The sequence below is a fragment of the Euleptes europaea genome, chromosome 19, assembly GCF_029931775.1.
Source record: "Euleptes europaea isolate rEulEur1 chromosome 19, rEulEur1.hap1, whole genome shotgun sequence".
Lineage (NCBI taxonomy): Eukaryota > Metazoa > Chordata > Lepidosauria > Squamata > Sphaerodactylidae > Euleptes > Euleptes europaea.
The window spans coordinates 29,501,870-29,517,495 of NC_079330.1; the positions used below are offsets into that span (position 1 = coordinate 29,501,870).

Here is a 15,626-nt window from a genome sequence, read left to right on the forward strand (position 1 = left end):
GTAGCAAATGCTTCTGGGTGAACCAGTGCAATGGAGTTTATTTATTTCCTAGGAACAAGATTTAGCAGAACACTTTTTCATTTTCTAGAAGGCACAGAATGTCAAGAACTGTTGGATATCACTCTTGTGTGTATAATTGCATTTATTTATTAAACATGGCTGCTTTTTAAATATTTGCTTGATGCTTTCATGGTTTTTCCCCAAATTGTAATAGCTTTTGCAAATAAATACAATTGGGTTCCTAAAAGCCTATGGTGATTTACCCCTTTGGAGAGGGAGATGCGGGGCTGGGATTTCCCATTGTCCGAACCTCCTTGTTCAGAGGTAGTGTATCCTTTGCAGTACCAGAGGTTGAGGCCAAACCACTAGTTAAGGTATCTGTCTGCTCACAGCTGGAATCACAATACTGGGCTGCAGAGGACTATTCAGGGAGGCAGTTCTTATCAGTTATGAAAGTGAAACCTGCATATTCACAGTCACAGTATCTTTTTAAAGCAGTATGCTGTGCAGGAATAACAGAGGTGGTGGTGCATTCCATTATGGCCTGGTAGCCACCGGCTGCACTGGTAACCCTATTAGCCACAGTAAGAACCTCCATGTTCAGAGGCAGTGTACCTATTAGATGCATGGGTGGGGCATGGTGTTGCTAACCTCCAGGTACTAGCTGGAGATCTACTGCTCTTACAACTCATCTCCAGCAGATAGAGATCGGTTCACCTGGAGAAAATGGCAGCTTTGGCAATTGGGCTCTATAACATTGAAGCCCCGCCCCAAGCTCAGGCTCCTCCCCAAAAACCTCCCACCAAGATTTATCAAGATAGCAGCCTGTCAGGGAGCTCCACGTTAATCCTAGGAATAGTAATATTAAGCCTTTTGGCTGATGAAGCTACTTTTGTAGTGAAAACGCTGGAATACGTCCGGAGCCGCGTTACCATCTGTATCTCCATTGCCTGAAGACACATTGATATTGACTAAAATATGACTCTATGTCTTACATGAACTTTTTTGCACTTATTATCAGCAACTCCAGCTGATTTTTTTCTTGACGTTGCTATTTCCTTGCTTTGTAACCCTTGTTGCTTAGCTTCATTTGTACATTTATTTCTTTGTAATCTAGTTACAGCCTTCGCTGTTTTGCTGCCTGCTATCCATTGCCGATTGCCTCATTCAATTTTGCCTACTACTGTTTTATTTGCATCATTACTATTTACAGTAGAGTGAGTTATTGGCATAACCTCCAAGCACTAGCTGGAGGGATCTGCTATTACAACTGATCTCCAACCAATTCATGGAGAAAAGGGCAGCTTTATGGCATTGAGGCCCCTCCCCAAAATCCTCCGGCCGGTGGTGGAGGGACCCGGCAACACTACTTTTCATTCATTCATTCATAAACCTTTAATGGCGTATAAATTGTTACAATTGATACGAACAATGGTCATAAATCTTAAAACCGATAAGATAAAACCATAGCCAGTAACATCAGATATCAGAGGTAGAGGCGACACTACTTCCCTGGCCCATATGACTGTTACCCTTACTGCCAATCCAAGGTTATATACCCAAGGTCATTTGGCCTTCCCCTGCCACTGCAGGGATTCGAACCTGCAACACCAGTACGTTGTCGACGGGTTTATTTTTAAACTGCCCGCGTTAACCCTCTCCGCTACAGCGCTTCTCAGGGTTCTACTTCAAATCCCCCGAAGGGAAGGGCAAGGTGGACTTCCTCCGTAGAGAACCTTCTTCCCCCCCTCCTCCCCGTCCTATCACGTGATACAGGGACGAACGCTCAGTCGGGGGGGGAGCCAGGAACGGAAGTAACGTCACTCGACCCAGGTCGCATGATGTGGCAAAAAAAAAAAAAAAAGGGAGAAGGGCCTAACCGCGGATTGAGGCGGGGTTGTAAAGGGAGGATAAAGTCCCGTCCGGAAGAAGTATCCTTCCGCCGCTCCCATTGAAACCTAGGCGGCGTTACTTTCCTCCCTTCTTTTTTGGTTTGGGCCTTTGCGCGCGATCCTTCCGCGGCCGCCGCGCTTTATACGGGCGACAGGTGAGGCGGCGGAAGGAGCCGTTTCGCGTGCGGTCTCGAGGGGAGGCAGGAGACGCGGGATCCTTCCGCCGCGCGGGGGCCGTTTCCGGATAGCGCTCAGCCCCGGGCCTCCCGCCGTCTCTTCCTTCCCCGCCATTAAGAGGCGCCCTCCTTCCCTTCCCTCGCGCGCTCCTCCTCCCCCTTTTCTTCTTCTTCTTCTGCTACCTCGGAGAGAAAAAGCTCCCCGACCCCCGACGTCGGGCTGGAGCCTCAAAACCCCAACAACGCCTCCGCCGCCATGGCCCAAATCCTGCCCATCCGGTTCCAGGAGCACCTGCAGGTGAGGGGAGGGCCGCGGCTGAGGTAAACGGGGTGGGGGGTGGTAAAGGGCCCCCGCCCTGTGAGGAGGGGCCCGTGGGAAGGGGCTCCTTCGGGAAAAGCCCGGGGGGAGGCGCTCTGAGGGGAGCTGCCCCGGCGGGGGAGGGGGCAGGGGGCAGGTGGGGGGCCTGGAATGGGAAGCCTCTGGGCAGGGGGGGCTGAATGGGGGCGGCGGGAGTCTGGGGGTGGGGGGGGGCTCCGTCCTCTTCGCCCCTTCTGCCCCCGCTCCCTTTCAGCCCTCCTGAAGGGTGTGGGAGGAAGAGGAGGAAGGGAATCTCTGGGAGGCTTTAGGGCGGGGGTGGGGGAGGAAGGCTCAGCGGTGAAGGTGAACGGGGTGAAAGGTCAGTTGCACCTTCGAGACTAACAAGAATATTTTCTGGCAGGGTGTGAGCTTTCGTGAGCTGCAGCTCACTTCTTCAGATACAACTAGAATGTGAATCCATCTGTCTTTTAATTCACAGTGGGTAGCCGTGTTAGTCTGTCTGCAGGAACAGAAAAGGGCAAGAGTCCAGTAGCACCTTAAAGACTAACAAAAATATTTTCTGGCGGTGTGAGCTTTCGTGAGCCACAGCTCACTTCTTCAGAAAAGGGCAAGCGTCCACTAGCACCTTAAAGACTATCAAGAATATTTTCTGGCAGGGTAGGAGCTTTCGGGAGCTGCAGCTCACCTCTTCAGATACAGCTAGAATGTGAATCCATCTGTCTTTAATTCCCAGTGGGTAGCCGTGTTAGTCTGTCTGCAGGAGTAGAAAAGGGCAAGAGTCCAGCAGCACCTTAAAGACTAACAAGAATATTTTCTGGCGGTGTGAGCTTTCGTGAGCCACAGCTCACTTCTTCAGAAAAGGGCAAGCGTCCACTAGCACCTTAAAGACTATCAAGAATATTTTCTGGCAGGGTAGGAGCTTTCGGGAGCTGCAGCTCACCTCTTCAGATACAGCTAGAATGTGAATCCATCTGTCTTTAATTCCCAGTGGGTAGCCGTGTTAGTCTGTCTGCAGGAGTAGAAAAGGGCAAGAGTCCAGCAGCACCTTAAAGACTAACAAGAATATTTTCTGGCGGGGTGTGAGCTTTCGTGAGCCACAGCTCACTTCTTCAGAAAAGGGCAAGCGTCCACTAGCACCTTAAAGACTATCAAGAATATTTTCTGGCAGGGTAGGAGCTTTCGGGAGCTGCAGCTCACCTCTTCAGATACAGCTAGAATGTGAATCCATCTGTCTTTAATTCCCAGTGGGTAGCCGTGTTAGTCTGTCTGCAGGAGTAGAAAAGGGCAAGAGTCCAGCAGCACCTTAAAGACTAACAAGAATATTTTCTGGCGGGGTGTGAGCTTTCGTGAGCGACAGCTCACTTCTTCAGAAAAGGGCAAGCGTCCAGTAGCACCTTAAAGACTAACAAAAATATTTTCTGGCAGGGTGTGAGCTTTCGTGAGCGACAGCTCACTTCTTCAGAAAAGGGCAAGAGTCCAGTAGCACCTTAAAGACTAACAAGAATATTTTCTGGCAGGGTGTGAGCTTTCGTGAGCGACAGCTCACTTCTTCAGAAAAGGGCAAGCGTCCAGTAGCACCTTAAAGACTAACAAAAATATTTTCTGGCAGGGTGTGAGCTTTCGTGAGCCACAGCTCACTTCTTCAGAAAAGGGCAAGCGTCCAGTAGCACCTTAAAGACTAACAAAAATATTTTCTGGCAGGGTGTGAGCTTTCATGAGCCACAGCTTGAGCTGTGGCTCACGAAAGCTCATACCCTGCCAGAAAATATTTTTGTTAGTCTTTAAGGTGCTACTGGACTCTTGCCCTTTTCTACTACTGCAGACAGACTAACACGGCTACCCACTGGGGGTTAAAGGTGTGTGTGCTTTTTGTGGGGGGGGGGGAGAGGTTGAAACGTTTATTTCCATAGGAGCGTTTTTGAGTCATCAAGTGGGGAGGGGGTTGTCTTTGCGTGATGGTGGGGTTGAAACCCATTGGGGGGGATATTTGCAACTCTAGCTGGTGTCAAGTGGAAACCCCTGGGGGGGAATATTGGCAATTCTTGTAGGGTTCAGGGGGAAACCCGGGGGGGGGGAGGATATTGGCAACTAACTGGGGTCAAGGAGAAACACCTGGGGGGGATATTGGTAACTAACTGGGGTCAGGGGGAAACACCTGAGGGGGATATTGGCAATTCTAACTGGGGTAAAGGAGGGAGGGGGGAATTGGCAACTCTAACTGGGGTCAAGAGGGTTTGGTTGGAGAAATGGGGGGGAACTGGTGGTAAATGAGATTGGAGAGGGATGGTGTGTTCAGAGGAGAAGGTTTTGAAAGGGGGCTGAGGGAGAGGCTTTGGTGGGGGTCGGGGCTGGGAGTCCTGTGTATGGGGGTGGGGAGACACCTGAGTGATAACAATTCAGGTGTGGGTGGTGAGGCCTCGAAAGGAGAAGTCAAGCGAAAGTGATTGGAGCTAAAGTTGCAGGGGGGGGGCTTTTTGAGGAAGTTTGGACGGAGAGGCAGAAGTATTTGGGGGGCTTGTAAGTAGCTGTGGGGACAGCCAATGGCTATCTGAACCTGTACATTGGGGGGGGGCTGTGGTGTGGGAGCTGGGAAGGAGTGACTGGAGTGGTAACTTGGAAGTGTGTGGGAACCGCTGTGTATTGGGGAGGGAATTGCAGAGTGGAAGGGGTAAAACTGTACAGTTGGCCCTGTGAGAGAGGGTGGGGTGGCTGAGAAATTTGGGGGCAAAAAAAACGGGCTGGGGTCAAGGTTGGGTGCACAGTTGTGTTTTAGGAGTAACCCTGTCTTACAGTGGAAGGAGCTGAGGCCCCTGAGTGAGAAGGTAGTGGTTAGGGTTTAGACCCAACATGAGAGGATTGACTCTGTAAAGGAAGCCACGACCCTCCGTTTGCAAGGCTGTTAATGTTCCCCTGTCAGAAACAGTTTTGGAGGGCATTGATTCGTAGGGTCGCCATAAGTCGGAAGTGACTTGACGGCACCTAACACGCACAACCAAGTCTGTTTTTTTTAACATGAGACTGGTAGCCTAGCAAGGTGGGGGAAGGCACTGAGAAGAGTTGTTCTGGAATGGAGTGGGGGTGGAGTGTATGTGTGTTAACGGGACTGTTATGAGTCGTTTTTAGTTGGGCCCTGAGGACAGCGAATGAACTTGGAGGACCTATAGTAGGGCGGTCAGCAAGGCTGGCTTGTCACTTGTGACAGCTGAGTGCTCCCCCCTTGAAGTTGGCAGGGAGTTATGCTGGAAGGTTTTGAATTACTAGAATGGAAGGGAGGGAATTGATGTGGTGGGGGGCTACACCTCTGCAGTAGGTTAGGCTTGCTGTTGGTTTTGCAGGAGATGGGGACTTGGAAAGAGAAGGCCAAAAGCTATGAAAATACAGGCAGAAAGGGAGAGATTGGGGCTGGGATTTTATCTGGCTCGGGCACTGATGTTTTTCATTCCGTATGCCACGCTTTTTGGCTTGCTTGGCCCCTCAAGTGCTGTTCATGTGACAGCAGATGGTGGGAAGCTGAAAGGGGATTAACAGGAGAGTGTATTGGGGGTGGGGCTGCTCAGGAGACATCTAGATAGTGTTGGTTGAGTTTAATGGGGTTTAAGAGATGGGTGTTGGGCTGAGTTTTATGGTTATTATCCAGAACTACAGGGAACTTCAGTGTATGGATCACGAGAGAAATCCGATTCAGATGTGATAATGTCACCAGCAAGATAATGTCTTTTCATATTCCAAGCTGCAAAATGTGGTGGTGGTGCTGGCAGCAGTTGTGAAGTCTGGGTGACAGGGCTGCTTAAGCTGTAGGTACAGCCACTCTCGGTGAGTCTGCCTTGTGCATCTGCCTTGAGAGCTGAAGAAGTATTATGGATTTTTGAGTGGGTGCGCTTGTAGGTGAAGTATCTGGTGGGTACGTACACAACCTCTGCCTGCCTTAAAGTCATGTCCCCATTGCAGTTGGAAACTGCTGCGGGAGTTCTGAAGCAAGAAGCGCTGCCACACTAGAGGCACAACTTTCTGAACTGCGAAAATGTCAGAGCCCTTCAGGGGAGAGCTTAACTACCTCCGGAGAATTACATCTACTAGTGTGCATCACCGGAGGTGGCTCTCTCAAAGCTCCTGCCGCTGCCTTTGCAAAACGGTGGCGGGGGGGGGGGGGGAGGCGGGAGTGGAGCTTCCTTGTGTTATTCAGCTGCTTCCTCTCCCGCACATGTGTGTGAAAAGATGTCTCTGGGGTGGTGTATCTTCTAGTTTATCTTGACGGTTTGCTTCCAGACTTGTTGGAAGCTTATTGTTTTAGAACTGGAACTTCTGGTATCAACTCTGTGGCTTCATTAGGTCTCTTTCCCCTGCACTGTGTCCCTCCCTGCCCCCATCCCTTCCGCCTGATCTGGGATCCAGCATGCTTTTAATGCTGAGGGTAGGAAGATGATCTAGTAAAATGCCTTCTACTGCAATTCATACTGTTGCCTCTTCACAAGAGAATATTCAAGCCTTATTGTGTGGGCGAGACTAGATCTGCGCCTGCCAGAAGGTGTGGTGCCCTTAAGAAGGGTGAGCTGGGGAAGACTTTTCTGTTTTACTGTGCTTCTCTTCCACACTTGGCTCAAGTCACCATGGTGACAGAAAGTGCCATCAAGTCGCAGCTGACTTATGGCAATCCCATAGGGTTTTCATGGCAAGGGACTAACAGAGGTGGTTTGCCATTGCCTGGCTCTGCATAGATGCCCTGGCTTTCCTTGGTGGTCTCCCATCCAAGTACTAACCAGGGCCGACCCTGCTTAGCTTCTGAGAACTGATGAGATCGGGCTAGCCTGGGCCATCCAGGTCAGGGCCAAGTCTCCTTAGTCTTCAACAAAGCAGAATCTCCAAGCTTCTCAAGCATAAGCCCTCTCCAAAATGGACAGAAATTACTAATTGCTCTGTGGATGTTATTTAGATGTCATAGTAAACCATGCAAATGTGGCAGCAAACTGTTTTTGGAGGCTGCTGGTTATAGTTAATTGAACAACCAGTTCTGTTCAGCGCTAGCTTCTAAGTGCTCATGTAAGGAAGAACCACACGAATAGTAATGGCAAGTCAACTGCTGCGGATTTCCTTGCTGCATAGGCTTTAGCGGAGCACCCTCCAAGTTCCTGCCCATTGTTCCTGCTCTGTATATGATGGCATTAATCAGCCTTTGGCAAAGAGAAATCCATGCTGTTCTCTGGAACTGGTGCTTTTAGTGTGACAATAAGCTGATGGTACTTGACATCTTTGAGATCAGCAGGACCTTCAGCATCCTGTGAAATAAGCTTTGGGCATTCTCCCAAGAATGTTCTTAGTCTTTGCTATTTTTTACCATTCTGTCCCATGCCAGCATGACCAAGAAACTGAAACCAAGATGGGGTCTATGCAGCAAATAGTAATAGCTTGATTCTTAAGGGACTAGGGATGACAAAGTGGTTTAGTCTCAACCCAGAAGTGTGTCTCCCCTTGACTTTCTCTCATACTATGAAATGGACCATATTCCTAGTGGGGTGGAGGAAGAGATGGAGAGAACGTACTGCGCATGAGGCAATGTTGCAGTGAGGATCAAACTTCTCCCCCACTAAAAGCAAATGGTGTGGTATTCACTGATGAAAATCATATCTCCTGATTGCACCCCTACAGGAGTTCTTGCCATGTGCACATTGGTTGGCCTGTATGTAAAGAGCCAGTGTGATGTAGTGGTTAGTGGGGAGACCTGAGTTTAAACCCATTCTATGATGAAGCTCACTAGGGAAACCTTGGGATAGTTGCACTCTCAGCCTTACTAGCCTCACAGGGTGGTAGTTAGATAAAGCTCCTGGATATTTTTTGATTGTATTGAAACTCTCTTGACTTGAAATTTTTACAGATGTTTAAAATCAGCTGGATTTTGCAAATTTGACTCAAATGTCATTTAAGTTCTAACTGGTTTTATGCTCGGTTATGAAGTTGTATGTGAGAGGGAGAAATACTGGTGAATAACTATTCAGAGCTGCCTCTTTTGAAGTTGCTGGATGGATCCTGAGATATATGCATGCTCATAACAGTTTTTGGATAATGCTGTTTGTATTTTTTGTACTAGAGACCATGCCGAGAAGGCTGCAAATGATGATAAAGCCAAATCTGCCCACGGAAGATGATGTTGGGGGAGGGGCTGCTTAACTTATCACCATTGTTCAGTGCTTGTGCCTTTTTTTAGGTGTTCTGACATATGTGAAAGTGTTCCCTTTATTTGGTTTTCCTGAAATAAAATGATAGTTAGTTTTAGCCCTTTCTGAGCTAGAATGATTGAGGAGGAAACTGGGTAGAAAAGCAACATCTTTTCCCTGGAAGCAGCTGACGTTTAAAATGATAGCTTCTTGATTAGTTTAGAACTGAGCCCAAAGGGCATCTCATTTGCACAAGCACATGTGCCTCCTGGTAAGTACATTCCATTTGTGCATAAGGGGAGGTGTTCAGAGGGTCCGAAAATGTTTACTGAAGGTGTTTACGTTCATCAGTCAACTTGACTGTTACTTCTTTTGCTGTGGCAGAGTACTGGCCTGATAGGCCCGGCGGGTGGGACGTGTTGTCCCTTCAGAATAGGGCATAGCAGTTAGCTTTGCCTTCACCCATTGGCTTCATGCAGCCATGATTTATTTAGTTTAGTCCCTCTTATTTCACTGTTCTCCCTAGTGGGGACCCAAAGCAGCTTACACAAAATACAGGTACTATTTAAATTTAAGAAAACTAAACAGTGTAAAAAACAATTAGAAGGTACATAGAAGATCCTCAGCTGGTGTCCATTGGACTAGTCCATCAAGAAGAACAGGCCTTTAGGCACTTAGCCCTTCAATTCCCCCTTGCAATGAGCGAGAAGCAAACACTCAACCAATCACATACACTCTGTGGTCCCTGATTGGCTAGGGTTACTCCAGGCTAAAATAGAAAATAATGCTGAAACCATGGTGGAGGGGGAAATGGTTGGGAAAACTCATGAGCCTCACAAAGTGTGGTTCTGGGAGGGTGTTTCACCCCTCAAAAGCACTACTTTTATCTGACATTTGATAGCTTCATGTTTACTTCTTAACCTCTTTTTAAATGGATTCTAGTTGCAGAAGTTTTAACTGAGAAAATGATAGAGAGGCACAGCTGCAGCAAAGTCCACAAAGTAAGATTAACTGCATTTGTGTGGGAATTTGGATCTCCTCACACGTCAGATCTTCACTTTTTTAGATGTGTTATAAACTCAAGCCAATGTGTAAGTTAACTTCTAGTCTGAAAAATGAGGTATAATGTTTATTAAAAGCAGGCTATGCATGCACAAAATAAACTGGAAGGGTGGTCCACAAAGCACTTTCAAGTGGTTTTCAAAATCTTTTCTGCTATTTTAGCTTAAATGCCTATGGATTACTGTAAGCAAAGAATGTCTGTCAGTGTCTGGATTATTTTAAGTAAAGTATTTTCAGGTTCTGCAAGCAGGCTTCTCAGCTCCGTCTCCCTTGTGTGCCAAGTAGTTCAGCCTCTGTTAGCTGGCTAGAAAACAGACCTGGAATACATTATTCAAGATGCAGACCGTACATGCCTGCCACTGTCACCTTTTGAAGTGACAAATGAAACCTGCATCCCTGCTCACTTTCAGTTTGGGCAGTCATCTTTTGTCATCTGTTGCTCTGGCGATGAAGTGGTCAGCGTAAAGAAAACCAGCCTCCTTTCCACAGTCTGGAGTGTCTTCTGCACATCTGCCTACAGCAGGGCTTGACAAATCCCAGGTGCCATGGCACCTAGAAATTTCATTGTGGTATTTTCAGTAGTCATTTATTTAGTGTAAGTACCTCTTGGTGATTCTCAGAAGTGCAAAGCTTATTAAGGTGAGGGATAGAGGTTAGTTTTTTGTTGTGTTGACAACCTGGGTTACCCCATACTCATTTATATGCTACAACTCTTTTGTTATAGCTTTAAAAAATAGCAAGAAAGTGGAGAGTTTAGGAATAGGTTTTTTATTGTATCAATAATTAGAAAATGTGGTCATTAAAGTATAAAACCCTGGGCTGAAAAATAAGTCTGGCTCCCAGATTTTTGGGGCGGCTCCTAAAGCCGAAGAAAATTTGTCAAAGCCTCTGGCAGTTTTGTTTTAATGCCATTTGTGGTTTGGTGCTACATAAATGAACCTAGCGTTTGGGCTTGTCCACTCCCTCCATATATTCTATTGGTTGTTTCCAGTTTTGTTGCAAATAGTAATTTGCTGTGACTTCTTGGTTAATGACAGACAGCCAAGATTTCCTTACTCCTTCTTCAGAGACGCCCTGAAATTGTTGTAGAGGGATACTGGTTTAAATCATCTGTACACTGCATTTACTGTTACACAAGGTTGCTCTTGTGTGGAGATAGTGGCATTGAACTGTATTTCCTTAAGCTTCTCAAGGATTCGTCTTTGGTCTGCATTTTTCCCCCTACAAACTGAAATTTGACTTGTAAAATATGCAAAAAAAAACCTTTCCAGACAAATGTCTGTTTTCTGAGAGTACAACAACATCTCCATTGCAGTCTTTCAGTCCAGTATTCAAGTAGAGCCCCATTCATTACACATCTTCTCACATATGTAGTCATCAGACTCATGTAATTTGGAAGAGCGTTGATTATTTCAGGCTGTCACTGTATCGCAAATAACTGAAGTATAGATGGGTTAGTTAGAAATTTTAGTGGTCTAGTAGTAGACTTAACCCTAATGATGGTGTCTTGCATAATAGAAAACTCTGAAGTAGAACGGTGAGGTTGTTTCTGTCAGAGAATGGCAAAAATAAGTGTCTATGAATAGAGATATAGAATTTAATTTTTAAAAAGGTATGAGTTTGGGGGGGCCAGTGCGAACAAGTTTGGGAAAAATTAGCATGCATGAAATCAAGCATATTGTACAATTTGGTATATTATTTTTGCAGGTATGCTAAAAGGCAAATATGAAATGCAGCTGCTGCACTTTTTAAGGGTACTCAAGTTGGGTACATTGCAAGTAAAATAAGAATAAATTGGCAACAGAAGGCATCAACTCTATAATAAACACAAGGAGTTTTATCTGGGCTTAAAAAGAGTAGCTTGGATCCAAAAAACATGCAACTAGTTCTAGTTGTCCAAGGAAGGTTTGGCCTTTGCTTGTTTTAAAAAAAAGCATACACTCTTTGCCTCATGGCAAACCTCTTGAAAATGAAATGTGTTTTAAGCAGTATACCATGTGCTATGGGGTTAGCCATTGGGGAAGTATGTGTTGGAAATCCCACTAGACCTACCTGAATCCTTAAGTGCATCTAAAAGTAACTCTTTGAGTCTGTGCCAGTATGTAGACCTAAGCATTACAGTCCAGAACCAGAAGATATTCCTATCTTTTTAGTGCAAAAATTCATAAAATGTTCAGTGTAATGTAATTGAGGTGTTAGGAATATTTGAATATTCACTTGACTCGTCAACAGTATGGCATTCATGCCTAGGCTGCAATATGTGGTAAACCTATGAGCAAGTGTCATTGAGCTTGGCTGGATTTGCCTCTTATTAAATAAGCATGAGAACAATTTGCGTGTATTCATAGTAACTGTAGACTGGGGTCCCCAACCTTGTTGATCCTACAAGCCCTTTTGTAATTTTGAGAAGAGGTAGTAGACGCCACAACAAAAAGGCTGCTGTGTGGGTTGGGAGCTTCCAAGCCAACCATTGTTATACAACGGAGGAAGCTGTTTCTGATAGGGGAACTCCATGGCGCCTAGAAATTTCATTGTGGTATTTTCAAATGCAATGCCTTCATTGGCTCTTCTGAAGCACTTCCTGCTTTAAGGAGGTGGAGGAAGAAAAGTGAATGCCAGGAAACCTGTTGGGAACACTGTTGTAGACAATCTGTGTTTACTTGTTTTTATGTCCTGGCTGATCCCAGGAAATGTATCCTTAAATGCTACCATCTCAGATTTATTTCTTGAAATGGAATTGTACACTTTAAAAAATAGGCTTGCATGAATTAGACGTAACAGCTCTATATGATTTGTTTCTTGATTTTGTGTTTCAGTCTTTGACAGTGAGCTTGCTTCAGCAGCACATATACTAAATTTAACCTTTGACAGGGTCCCTTGATACAGATCTGAGCATTTGTCAAGTCTGATGCTTCTGCAACACGGTGGCAGGGCCTTTTTCTGAAGAACTGTGAGGAGTCAGAGGTTCTCTTGTTCAAATGCCTGTTCATCATTTGTTGTAGAAGATGTATGCTTGGCAGATTCATCGATTGGTCCAAATACCTAAAGATGTGCTGTATTCTGTAACCCTAAAATCATTTTCCCACCATCAGTTGCAAAGTATTGTTTAGTAATCCATTCAGATTTTTTATCATTGTTAGCTGCCCTGAGTCAGGAAAGGGCAGGATATAAAGCTAATAAAATTTTAAAATGTACTAGAGATGCTATCTTCACTACCCTAAGGTCCTAGTAAAGTTGCTACCTTGTTGAAACTTCTCAAAGTACTGAGCCAACCTCTCAGTCCTGGGACTGAGGGGCTCTGTGTTAGGGTGGTTTGAGTCTTCTCGGGGAGGTGGTCTCAGAAGGTGGTCTGGGGGATTCCTGCTCTGCCCTGTGGCCGTTGACCTGTGAGGTCCTGTAGGGTTCGTTCTTATTTCCCATGCTATTTGATATCTACACGAAGCCACTGGGAGAGGTCATCAGGAGGTTTGGGCCGTGGTGACTCCAATACGCAGATGAAACCCAGCTCTACTTTTCTTTTCCATCTAATTCCAAGGTTGCTGTTGATGTTCTAAACCAGGGCTTGGAGTCAGTAATGGGCTGGATAGGGGTGAACAAGCTGAAACTTAATCATGACAAGGCAGAGGTTCTCTGGGTTAGTAGAAAGGCAGACTGGGGACTTGAGATCTCGCCTGTCTTGGATGGGTTTATACTCCCCTTGAAAAGCCAGGGTCACAGACTGGCAGTGCTACTTGACACAGTGGTGTCACCTTAGAAAAACAGGTGGCTGTGGTGGTACAAGGCGCTGTTGCCCAGCTTCGACTGGTGCGTCAGCTGCATCTGTTCCTGGGTCAGTAAGATCTAGCCACAGTAATCCATGCCTTGGTTATATCTATACTGGATATTGCAATGCACTATACTTGGGGCTACCCTTGAAGAGTGCTCAGAATCTCCAGCTAGTGCAGAATGCTGCAGCTAGATTGCTGGTTGAGGTCATCTGTGGGGAACATGTGATCCCAACATTATAGCCATTACACTGGCTACTGATCCGCTGCCGAGGCCAACTCAAGGTAGAAGATGCATGCTTTGACCTTTAAAACCCTACAAGGCTTTGGACTAGGGTATCGTAAGGACTGTCTTTTTCCATGTGTTCCTGCCTGGGAATTAAGGTCACAGGTTGAGGCCCTCCTGACTGTCCCATCAATCAAAGAAGCTCATTTGATGTGTACACGAGAGAGAGCCTTTTCAGTGGCAGCCCCACAATTATGGAACAACCTTCCCAAGGAGGTACGCCTAGCCCCCTCACATTTGATCTTTAGCAGGCAGCTGAAGACAGCGTTAGTTTTAGGACTGAAGCGGTCCTAAATTGTCATTTTAAAGTTTGGTTTTATGTTTTTATGTAAACTATTATGTATTTTATTAATCTCGCAAGTCACCTTGAGCTCCGTATTGGAGAAAGGCAGCAAATAAACAAATAACCTCTTCTTCAGGCTTGATGTTAAGCAAAAAGGGTGGTGGATGAGAGTGGAGAGATTCTGGGCATGATGGAAAACCAAGTCTTCAGATCAATAGCCTGACCTGGATAGCCCAGGCTAGCCTGCTCTCATCAGACCTTGCAAGCTAAGCAGAGTCAGCCCTGGTTAGTACTTGGGTGGGAGACCACCAGAGAAGTCTATGGATGGTATTCCAAGGCAGGCAATGGCAAACCCCTTTGAACATCTCTTGCCTTTAAAAACCACGGGTCGCCATAGGTTGGCTGCGATTTAACAGCATTTAAAAAAACCACCATTATAATTCTGAATACCAGGATACCAGTGCTGGTGAGGGATCCAGATTAATGCTGACTCATTACATTTACATCACACTTTCTGTGCTCCATCGTAGTATTTTTAAACAGTGGACTTGAGATTTTTGGCCCTGCATGTTTCTTTCCCCCATCTTGTGTGTGTGCACATTTTGCTTAACATCTATCACAAACCATATTGTAGTTCCAGAATTTCTCTAATGGACTCAATATTTTTGCAGCAGTGTGTATTAACTACCGTATTTTTTGCTCCGTAAGATGCACCTTTTTCCTCCTCAAAAGTGAGGGGAAATGTCTGTACATCTTATGGAGCGAATGTGTGTGAATCCCGCCCCAGGGAGAAGGGCAAAGCTGCCTAGGCAGCGCAGAGCAGTTTAACACCCCCCCTCCCCCCGCGCTTCCTGGTCCCGAGGCTCAGCTGTTGGGTGGGTCCCCGCCCAATAGCTGAGCCTTGGGACCTGGAAGCGTGGTGTGTGTGTGTGGATGTTAAACTGCTCAGCGCTGCCTGGGCAGGCAGCACAGAGCAGATTAAACCCCCACCGTCCCCCTTCCCGGGAGTCCCGGGAAGGGGGGTGGTGGGTCTTTAAACTGCTCTGCAGTTTAACCTCCCCCCGCGCTTCCCAGTCCCAAGGCTCAGCTGTTGGGCGGGGACCCGCGCAACAGCTGAGCCTCGGACCGGGAAGCGCGGGGGGAGGTTAAACTGCTCTGCGCTGCCTAGGCAGGCAGCGCAGAGCAGTTTAAATACCCCCGCCCGGCTTCCAGGGAGTCCTGTGCTGCCTGGGATGGCAGTGTGGAGCACTTTCAAGACCCCCCTCCCAGCTTCCAGGGACTCTGCTTTAAAGCCTCCTCTAAAAACTAGGTGCGTCTTATGGTCAGGTGCGTCTTATGGTGCAAAAAATACGGTATTTCAGACTTCACTAGTCACTTTGAAAACCTAAGATTTTCTGTTTTCACGAAGGTTTTGCAGTTTCACCCCCATTCTGGGGAGAGGAGAGATTTTATTTCTCAAGTTTTTCTGACTTTCCCCCCTTTGACACCATCTCTAGTTGTAGCAGGATATGTCAAACTACTTGTTTCTGAACTATTCCGTTATTTTTGTTGAAATTTGGGCTGTTACCACACTAGGTATTCCCAACGATGTATCAATAGTATGGAAATGTTATAAAATACATCGCTTTAAAAGGGTTTTTGGGTGCCACAGCTAAAAAATGGTTGGTAGACGTCTTCACAGCTAAAGGGGCCAAA

At 46.4% G+C, this 15,626-nt stretch overlaps 1 protein-coding gene across 1 annotated transcript in view; it reads left to right on the forward strand.

The window, feature by feature from the left end:
* Positions 1–2,257: 2,257 nt before the first annotated feature.
* Positions 2,258–15,626, forward strand: part of CLTC (clathrin heavy chain) — a 90,836-nt gene continuing 77,467 nt past the window's right edge. The window contains exon 1 of the mRNA XM_056864882.1: positions 2,258–2,366. Coding sequence (XP_056720860.1) covers positions 2,325–2,366 — 42 coding nt within the window. The 5' untranslated portion in view covers positions 2,258–2,324. The remainder of the gene's footprint in view (positions 2,367–15,626) is intronic.